Consider the following 11,379-nt stretch of genomic DNA (forward strand, 5'->3'; position numbering starts at 1 on the left):
CTCGTTTTGATGTACAGCAAACAGACATGACATCTGGCAAGATTTAAATATCTTGTTTGATACTCAAACAAGCCAAAGATTTTAGCTTACATGTAAATTTTTAAAAATTGCCAAGAAATATCGTTTTCAAGACCTCATTATTGAACAAGATATTGCGCCTCTGCTTAAGTCAAAGATGGTGAGCACTTTCTTGAAAGCAAAGGAGTAGGAGGTACTGATATGGTCACCAAATAGTATCGATCTGATTTTAATTGAAAATTTATATCTGTTTTTCAATTTACTAAATAATTACATTTTCAAGTAATGGATGAATTAACTACCCAGGGTTATCGGAGCTTGCCAAATCAACTAAATAAAAACAAAATCAAATTTGTGATTTAGTAGCCTTTCTTTGCACATTTTTAATGCAATTCAATCATTTTTGCCGAGAAATTGAAATGAGCCAATTACCATTTTTGACTGCATAACTATGAAATGTGAGATGTCTCTGATTAAAGAATTTTTATTACTGCTTCCGAGGTGAGGTTGCCAATTTTGCGTTCCCTGAACATAGTGAATTTATATCCTGATTTTTTACTGATTAGTATGAAAAAAAATCAAATCCCCTTAAATTTGGAAAAACTCAGCCAAAAGCAAAAATTATTTAAATGAGTATATGATTAATTGAAACAGAAGGTTTAATTATAATAATAACAGACAAAAGGGTTTTTAATTGTTATCAGCAGACTTTGTTGAATAATGTACACTGGTAGAGCATCGCACTCATCGTAACATCCATTCGTAACATCCTCTCGTAACATCATCTCGTAACATCCACTGACGTCGCAATATCTACTCGTAACATCCTCTTGTAACATACACATCACTAGGATTGTAACATCTACTCGTAACATCCTCTCGTAACATCCACATACACTAGCATAGTAAACTCCGCTCGACAGTTTCCTCGAACTCTATGAAAATGCACTCGATTCTCCCGAAAATATAATACCTGTGACCTTCATCGGCTTAACCGTTGGCTGACACTGACACCCGAGCTCCAGGAAAAGACGTCTTTGTTCATAAGTGAAGGAGATGAAGAAAAGAAAGGCGGAATGTTTCACAGTACTTCCAATGTGCTGAAAAAGAACCCCCCACCACCGTTACCCCCACCTGAACAGATTATTTTTCAGACTCTTGCCCCTGATCAGATTTTTGTACAGTGAGAAAGGAATAAAAATTATACAATTAAAACTTGGTACAAATTACAGCATTAAAATCATATTGCAGGGGACAAAAAACGATATTCTTTCTTTTAAGTTTTGTACAAAGATGGCTTTTCAGACCATTTTGCTCATTTTCAATGTTGGACGGACCATTTTTTTGTTATTTTTCTTAGTGGACTTGACAGACATCAAATAACAATTGTTAAAAGCATTTAAAAAACACGCCTTGTATAGCAAAAATAGTCCTAGTCATTGTATTGGGTTTGGAGATACACCATGGCATCAAAAACTTGCATACAGCACCATTTGTGCTCTTTACGAGTTATTTTTGATTGAAATGTTTTCTCTGGGCTAAGTTGTAAAAATTCAAAGATCTGAGCGAGATTTCATTTTTTTCTTTGTTTATGAAAAAAAGTTTAGTTGCTTTGTTCTGTTGCCATTCGTCACACTGTTGCAATTTTATATGTCCAATTTTACAACGAAAGAAACGCAGTTCAAAATAAATTCCTAGTATAAGTCATTCACAATACGCTGTCGGAAAATTCACAGGCTCGAGGCATCTCCTGCAAAGGGTTTGAGGAAGTTCTTTGTTGAAATGGAATAAATTTTTTTGACAAAAAAACGAAAAATTCTAATCCGCACTATCGGTAGCTCGTTTTGATGTACAGCAAACTGACATGACATCTGGCAAGATTTAAATATCTTGTTAGATACTCAAACAAGCCAAAGATTTTAGCTTACATGTAAATTTTTAAAAATTGCCAAGAAATATCGTTTTCAAGACCTCATTATTGAACAAGATATTGCACCTCTGTTTAAGTCAAAGATTGTGAGCACTGTCTTGAAAGCCAAGGAGTAGGAGGTACTGAAATGGTCACCAAATAGTATCGATTTGATTTTAATTGAAAATTTTATATCTGTTTTTCAATTTACTAAATAATTACATTTTCAAGTAATGGATGAATTAACTACCCAGGGTTATCGGAGCTTGCCAAATCCACTAAATAAAAACAAAATCAAATTTGTGATTGAGTAGCCTTTCTTTGCAAAATTTTAATGCAATTCAATCATTTTTGCCGAGAAATTATAATGAGTCAGTTACCATTTTTGACTGCATAACTATGAAAAGTGAGATGTCTCTGATCAAAGAATTTTTATAACTGCTTCCGAGGTGAGGTTGCCAATTGTGCATTTTTGCTTGAACATCGTCAAATTATTCTCATTTTTTTGTCATTTAAACAATTTTATATCATCTTAACGTGGCTATGGAGATTGTTAAGCTCCTTGCTCATTTTGTTTGCTATCACTGATGTGAATAATGCAAAGAGTACAATTATCAATATTTCTGCTAAAAATATTTGTATTTATCGTCATTTATATCATCAAATTGTACATGGATTGTTTTAACCTCTATTCAAAACTCTGGAAAAAAACTCTCAAAAAAGTTTGAATTGTTTCAAATCTTTGCTTGTTTCAAATTTTTGTTATCGCCGTTCCTGGGATGACAATTTGTGAAAACTAAAGTTGCTAAAATTTTTCGCTGATTTTTTTTTCTCAGTTTGGGGTAAAACTGTTAACACTTCGTAATAGTTTTCATAATTGCAAAGTACATCTTCTTTCCTTTTTATGAAGTGGTATGATCACAATCTTAGCGTTCTAAATTAAACATTCTATGAAAGAGAATATAAGTTTAGATTTATTTCAAATGATTTAGAGCGACCTCTTACAACTTCTTTGTGTAAAATTTTCACTTATGATTTCGTTAACCAATTGAATTAATATCTCACTCAAGTCATCAAATGAAACAAAACTGAAAAATAGGTCATCAAACGCATACACTTTATTTTAGATAGAGATAATATAGAGGCAACTGGCTAATTTATTTTTCCATCGCCCCTTCGAAGCACTGCAAAAGCGAAACTAAAAGCAAATACATGTGGAAGCATTGAATATTCCTTTGTGACGACTAGAGGAAACACTTTTGGAATTTGACTCTCATCCTAACTGAATTCAGCTGAGAGAATGGGGGATGAATTGTTGGTATTGAGTTACACGATTACACAGACTTAGTTGAATTAAAAACAAAATAGATTATAAACATTCTCTTCCTTGAAAAAATAAGAAGTCTCATCTTGAAATTAAATACGTTTCCTTCTTCTCTTCGAAACGAATTCGACGACATAAACAAAAATCGAACGCATGTCTATGCCTCTAACTATGAAGCAAATGATGAGTTTTTGCTTTTATAGCATTCTAAATAGCTAACGGTTTACCATTTTTTTGCTGAAATTTAAAAGTTTTTTTTAGATTTTTAAAATAAATTCACCTTTATTAGATATCCAGATTATGCCATTGAATACACAAACATAGGTCGAGGTGGAAATGTTTTGCAAGAGAGGTGCAATGTTTTTTAATAAAAAAATTAAGAGCCGTTGCACTACTTTATTGCAACTTTTGGCATTGAATAAAACTTCATGAGTTTGTTATAACTGTATTCTCAATACACTTTCAAAAAGAGTTCGAAAAGCAGCGCGCTTTCAAGTGACAAATTTGTATGAGATCTAGCACAGGAAATTTCCACAAATGGTTTGGATGGCAACTAAGATGTTACATTCTCCATTGGTCTCAGGAACACGAAAAGGTTTCTCGACATTTTTAATTGCTCTCAAACGAAGTTTGTCGCAATTATATTAGTCCTGTCGGTCTTTTTTTATGCGATTTTTGGATTGACCGACTTTTCGTCTGACGCTTTTGACTTTTCGTCCACAAAAACGACATAAACAGGTAGCGCCCAGCAGGCATTAAGTGCTCTTAGAGTCTTTCGGCTCTGTTTCAGCTCAAACTGTTTTGGAGACTTAAACTTATACTTATGGTGTGAAGGGCGGTTCTTAGAGGTTGAAGACACCCCCACTGTTGACCCCCCTATTACCCACCCCCCACCAGCGCGCTGTTGCCCACCCACCCCAGTGTTGCTCCCCAATCTGCCCCCGGTGCACCCCCCCCCCCCCCCCCTGCCCCCCTCCATGGCTAGCTACTGACGAACAACCGCTTGCTAAAAATGCAATTTTATAATTTTTTTGCAATTTTTTTCAAGCTTTTTGACAATTTTTGACTTTTTTGGTATTTATCAGACCTAGTTGTCAAAGAACCTCCTCTAGGGTTTGATAATAGGTTACTGCATTGTTTCTAGTGGTAATGGAACGGTTTCAACATTTTAACATCACGATTTTTTGCAATTTTTTGACAAAACGTGCAATTTTCAAATTTTTTTCCTTATTCAGGTCTTTCCAGACCCAGGGGCCAGAAAACATTCCAAGAGGGTTGATAATAAATTACTGACAAATTTTATTGGCCATGGATTAGTTTTTCAACTTTTTGATGTCACAAATTATAGCAATTTTTTTTTTATAAAACTTGCTTTTTTTTCAAGTTTTTTTGATTTTTTGCAGTTTTCTTAAAATTTTTCAGCCTCAAGAGCCAAGGAACCTCCTCTAGGGTTTGTAAATAGGTTATTGTATAATTTTCAGATTAAATGGAATCTCTTGCAATAAGCTGCTGCATCGCGAATTTTAGCAAATTTTTGATATTTTTAGGCATTTTCCAATTTTTTGACATTTATACTCATTATTCAGATTTTTTGATCTTCAAAGGTCAGAAAACCTCTATTAGGGTTTGATAATCAGTTACTGGATAATTTTTGTTGGTCATGGATTAATTTTCATCTTTTTAATATCACAAGTTATAGCAATTTTTTTAAATAAAACTTGCAATTTTTTTAAGTTTTTGAAAATTTTTTTCGTTTCTTAGGTTTCTCTACCCTCAAGGGCCACGGAACTTCCTCTTAGGTTTGATAATATTTTACTGCTTAATTTAGAGATGTAATGGAACGTTATTCAAGATTTTAATATTACGAATTTAAGATTCTTTTAAAATATTTGCATTTTTTCGTTTTTGATTTTTTCCGGCAACAGAGGCCCTCGAGCCTCTCCAAGGTTTGATAATAAGCTGCTGCATTGTTTCTAGAGTTAATGGGATGGTGATCAACATTTTTTATGACTCAGTTTTAGTAATTTTTGGACAAAATTTAAACATTTCAATTTTTTGGAAAATTTGTATGTTCCAAGTGTATGGATCTTTATGAGCCTGTAAAAATATTTCTGACTTGAAACAGGGATACCGGATAGTTTGTTGAGACAATGAATTGGTTCTTAAGATATTAATGTCTTGCGTAATGTCATCATCTTCTTTGCGTAATGTCATCATGTCTGAACCTCATTATCAATGAGTTATAGTTGAAATGTTTTTCATCATAACTGATCTAACAGACACATTTAAGGAAACCATTGTTAATTACTCTCAAAAGCAATTTGTAGCAAATTTATTAACCCGGTTTGTCTTTATGCAATTTTTCGCTTGGCCGATTTTTCGTCTGACCCATTTGACTTTCGTCTTCAGAAACGGGATAAAGATGTAGTGCCCTGAGGTCACTAAACCGTGGCTAGCTGTTGACGAAGCCAACCGCTCGCTGGTCGTTTGAGAGCAATTTGCCCGACGTTAGTCGGTTATGTTTATAACAATTAGACCAATTTAGATATGATTTTATTTTCCTGCCTTCTCATATATGATCTTATCATGTCCGCTAAAATCAATTTCATACTACCATTTTAAAGTTTTTAATGGTTACTAGGAATCATATACATCATTGAAGAATGCTTGCAATGATTCTTTTGTGGTGTGTATCCCGGGTTACTTATAGATCCTTTATAAAGCATGTATAACGAACCTGAAAAATCGTGCGCATCTTGACGTTCAGGCCACAAAATCTTTCTCAGCATATTGTTACTGCTCACGGGGTTAGAAGGGTTTTCGATGAAAAGCGGCTTTCATATTTTTATTCTTTGTTGGATTGAAAACCAACTGACATAAATAAGATAAACAACCGGACAAAATGAGATAAACTACGTTTATGTGGTTGCACGAAATCAGCTGGAAAGTCACACTTCACAAGTTCTTCTTGCTTCATTTCTAGAAAACAACCTCTAGATTTGAAACGCTTCTTTTTCCCGGTTAGATCCTCCCATAATTAGAAACCCCCCCCCCCCCCCCGCCGATGATCCTCCTCAATTAATATTTTGCACCTCCTACTTTGCACCTCAAATTATTATTTTGCAAAAATTATACTCATATGTATAAATTTTAATCGCTAACCAAATTCCTTTATAAGAATATGTAAAAAAAGCATTCCTTCACTGAAAACATGCTCTGTATATTTTATAGAGAAGCTTGGCTAAACTTGATAAGCAACACTAAAACATGGTAAAGTGTGCCAAAAGCTGACATGGTATTTATCTTGAAAATACCAATTTCTGTAGATACTTGCAACCTCTTTGCAAGGGTATCAAGAAACAAGATATTGGCAAGATGGTGACGTCTTAACAAATAGACGTACCAAAATAAAGAAATTTCAACGAATGTGATTGGTTGAGAAATTTAAAACACTGTACCTTCATGCGTTCAATTAGCCTAAATTGGACACAGCCTAATGCTAGATTATAATTTTTACCGCATCTGGCCATGCCTCGCGGGCCATGGCCATGCCTCAGCGGCCCGTGGGACTTGATATGAATCTATCACAACCAAACTTGAGACCAGTTTCCCCCAAAAAATTATAATTTTGCTTTTTCGGCTTATCGCAATTTCTGAACTATTTTACGTTAACGCGCATATCCTATTTTAAAACATGGAGAATTTGTTGAGCAATCAGCCAATCAGAAAAAATTATTCCCATTTTCTCGATTGTGATTGGCCAGCTATAAAATTTCTATATTTTGGTACGTCTGCCATTTTCACTAGCGCCTGGCAAGATAACCAAGAAAGATCAGCCATGACATACCAAATTGTAGACGATAGTGTAACTTTTTTATTATACTATACAAACCAGCACGTATGTGAAAAATGCATTAGTTTGTTCTAACATGGTAATATACACGGAAAATTAAGTTTTACTCAAAAGGGGATATGAAACCCATAGTATGGGGTCTGCAATCCAACACAGAAAATGGTTAGACCTTCTCCGAGTTCAGACAGAAAATAATCAGACCAATCGGACTAAAAATTGGGCATTGACCAGACCGAACAGATTTTGGCCAGATCAGTGGTTCGAACCCCTCGCAAGTCCAAAATTTCGGCATCACAAAAGTTTCTCTAGCCTATATGCCCCTTCTAAACTGATTGCCTCGTCGCCCGTCGTTCGAGAGCAGTTCTTCCGACATTATTCGGGTCATTTTTCTAGATATCACTTTCATTTCAGGAGATTATTCTATCGCTTCATTTGATTTCAATTGATTATTTTAGGCGATTTTGACAGTTACCTTCAGTGGCCCTTCCCACACACTGTCAAAATAGCCATTCTATCCCAGGACCAGTCCCGACAACACATAGTCCAACGAGTCAACCACAAGTTCAACATCGTCAACGAATCAAACAGTGCCACGTCACCATCCGTTACATCACCTAGATCGTCATCAATTGCGTCATCTGCCGCGTCTTCTAGTACCTCCAATGGTCATCAATCGTCAAGGCAGCAGTCTGGATCACCGGGACCGAACTCTGGACTAATTGGTCTGTCGAGATTCGTGTCGCAGGAGTTGATTTTATCCAGTCAGCAATATTTGATGGACGAGACACTTGCAATTTGTGCATCAGTTATGAGCACTGACAACAATAACAACTTCAGACAGCCCGAAGTGTTCCCGCGCACAAGTGAAATCTAAAACTTGGAATCTAGGAAGAAAAGTGAATAGTTTAGTTCTTCTTGACAATCATAGTCCCCCCCCCCCCCCCAACATGTTAGCATCCCCTCCTCCAACATGCTGCGCATGTTATGGTTTTGAACTATTTTGTTGGGCAGTGAATCCACACTTTAGAGAAATTTTGAGAATTCAATTAATTTTTTAGGTCCTTTCAAACAATTTATTCGAGCCGTGACAACTTTTGTAAGAATTGCGGTGACCTTAGTGGTAAAATATTATAATTACGTACTGTGGTGAATCGCGGTGAATGTTTTTCACCCAAGCAGTGTTGAAAAACAATTCACCACATTCATCGTACCGTTTGAAACAAAATTCAACCTTTTCGTGCATTTTTAGCAATTTTTAGCACTGATATCTCGACCTGCGGTGAAACTGTTTTTGATTGCATAAAATGTGGAAGGCAAGCATAATTTTAGATTTTTTTAAAAAAAAATGACAACGCTAGGATGGCCAATTCCTGCTGGGTTATAATGGTTCATATTACAGCGTTAATTTGATTGTTACCAGGAGCTTAACTAAATTGTAATAAAAACAAATTTATTCTAGCTTAAAACTATTTGAAATCATATAATTAGCTACTTTATGTATCAATAATTTACGCATTCTGTAAACTTGAAATTTCTCATTTCTCGAAAGTGATCCAAAGAAACGAAAAGACCAACCTGGTTTATTAGCTGAGCGGACGAACAAAATAACCCGAAAAATCCTAAAATTGAAAAAAATTACAAAACATTTTTAGGCTCATAGCGACGCTGTGTGACCCACGGATTAGAATTGATAACATAGCATTCCAGTGAAAATTGACTGCGGGGCAATTTTTTGTTATACGATTGGAAGAAAATTGATCCGATGGGGAGAGAGAATTCTGACTTGATTGCGCTGATTGCTCTAGAAAAACGACATGATTTAGAGACGGTCGATGGCATTAAGTTGCTGTTCGCAGTTCAACTGAAGTTTTTAAAGGCCTCTAAAAATGCTGAGGATGAATAAAGTTGTGAATTAAACGGCAGACTATGCAGGTTTGGCCGCCCAGGCTACCCAGGTTGCTTTAAAAAAAACTAACGATTGAGGTAAGTTTCACTTGACTTTGCCTGAACTTGGCTCAGTTATTTACCTTAACTCATGAGGTCACTTTAATTTAATTTACCTTAAATTTAGGGTATATTTGCCACAGCAGTTATAGCATATAATTTAGTTAAGTTATCGCAAAGTTGATTTTTTACCTGAATAGTTAAGTTGAAGAATTACGGTAAGCTTAAGGTAATTTGTGGTGAATTTACGGTCGTTATTAATTCAGTCAGGCCTTAACATTTCAAAGTAAACTTAAAGCAAAGTGTACATAAAATCTTAAGCTAAGTAATGTTGATATCGCCTTAAGTTTATTTAGTCTGAAGGAGTGTACGAGGAAGGCATTGTCTTTTTATTTGTTCACTAGTTTTTTGCATCTAAAACAAAAATGTTGAACTGAATAACATTTATCTACCACAGGAATATTTTCCTAGCTGACTTTAGTCGCCTGAAACTTTTTGAATTATCCGTTGAAGAATTGAGTTCTTGCCTCCGCGATGCAGCTGCTGCCTTATTGTGCAATTAGAGCCCATTAACAGTTGACAGTAGGAATAAAATACACACTAAAAAAGTAAATGTAAAATTGCCTTAACGGAGTTAAAGTAAACTGTTGTTAATGTAAAGTTAAGGTAAGGTTTACCTTAACTTTACCTTAACTTGAGTTAAGGTAAAAATTTACCTACACTTTGTTAAGGTAAAATTACCGTGAATTACTTTAATTTTTTGTAACATTCTGCAGTAAAAGTACTGACAAAATGTTAGGCCTGCCTAATAAAAACAAACACGCCGTCAATAAAGGTTTACTAGGAAAATTTAAAGTATTTTCAGGTAAATTTTCAGAAGGTACCCCTTAATTTTTCAGGTAATCTTCAAGTAAAATTAAGATAGGTTTAAGTAAGGCAAAACTACCTAAACGTTTCAAGTAAGTTAAGGTGTTTTTTCAGTTAATTTTAGCTGAACATTACTTAGTGTGTATTTACGGAGCTGGCGTACATATATATTATTCTCAAAACCTTTGTTCTTTATATTTTAAACAAAATTAAGGGCCAAAAACGGTTTTCTGGTAAAAAATGATATTATTACGTATACTGAGCAACCCCTTTCAATGCCAGCTGAAATACGATATAGCCCTAAACTTCAATCAAAGCCCAATCGATTGGTTCACAAACTGAAACCTCATTCATTTGGTGAATTTTATTAGCACGTTTACAGCCCGGATCTAACGCCCAGTCAATTTCAGTACTGGGCGAGTCTAATTACAAGTCTCATTTCATTACTGATTCAGAGCTATGACTCTGTCACTTTTTACACTTGGCTCTCTATATACAAGTCCGATCTAAGACTTGGCAATTCTAAAACCAATTCTGATTTAAGACTTGACAATTCTAAACTCAAGTCTGATTTAAGGTTTTATTTTGCAAGTCTAAATCCAAGTCTGATCTAAGAGTTTGGCGATTTAAAAATAGGTCTGGAGAACGTCAAAATTAACCCAAAAATATTTGGAAATAGGTCCTCAGAAATGTCATAACAGCCGAAAAAATTTACGCCCGGATCTAACGCCCGGATCTTACATTTCGCACTCTATATACAAGTCCGATCTAAGACTTGGCAATTCTAAAACCAAGTCTGATTTAAGACTTTACAATTCTCAATTCAAGTCTGATTTGAGATTTTGCAGGTTGTGATATCCTTCACTGTGGAGATAAGTATTTGAGCCACAAATCCGCTTAGAGTTTATAGAGTAGGATTCGAGGTGCGAATCGAGCTTTTACTAACTTGTGGGATTACCACTTTTAGTTTGTTTTAGCAGTTGAGCTACAAATGCAACCGCGTTTTATCTGTCGTGGAAATCCTCCTCGAATCCAATAGGATTCTCCTTATTGAAAAACAGAGTAGAATAAAAGCAACTGAAATAAATGATGAAGGTTAGGGGAATGACAGATTGATGAAAGTGGGTTATGTGAACAACTGAAAAATTGACTTATTAGTCGGAGGCAAACTTAAAATAGGTGAACACTGACTTTTGATTAGGCAAGGACAAACTTAAACAGATTTGGTACTCAAATGAAATGAATTGAACTTAATGAGAGGACTTGAGTGGAATTGAGAGACATTTGCTAATGAATTAAAATTAGTGTAATTCTCTCACATTTACATTCACTTGGAAACATACAACATAAATTAAAGCTCAGTTGAGGTGCGAATCCAATAAATCAAATATCTATGGTGAACTGCTACAGAACCAAAGTTTAATTGAACGGCTGTAAAGGAGAGACATTTACAAATAAATATTG

General features: G+C 35.0%; 1 protein-coding gene across 9 annotated transcripts in view; it reads left to right on the forward strand.

Annotated features, from left to right (window-relative positions):
- LOC142341862 (TNF receptor-associated factor 4-like) overlaps positions 1-8,059 on the forward strand; it is an 80,230-nt gene extending 72,171 nt beyond the window's left edge. For all 9 annotated transcript variants that reach the window (XM_075393136.1, XM_075393135.1, XM_075393134.1 and 6 more), the window contains one exon: positions 7,560-8,059. In XM_075393136.1, coding sequence (XP_075249251.1) covers positions 7,560-7,978 — 419 coding nt within the window. In that variant the 3' untranslated portion in view covers positions 7,979-8,059. The remainder of the gene's footprint in view (positions 1-7,559) is intronic.
- The last annotated feature ends 3,320 nt before the right edge of the window (positions 8,060-11,379 follow it).

The sequence above is a fragment of the Convolutriloba macropyga genome, chromosome 6, assembly GCF_964194025.1.
Source record: "Convolutriloba macropyga chromosome 6, txConMacr16.3, whole genome shotgun sequence".
In the NCBI taxonomy this organism is placed as follows: domain Eukaryota; kingdom Metazoa; phylum Xenacoelomorpha; order Acoela; family Convolutidae; genus Convolutriloba; species Convolutriloba macropyga.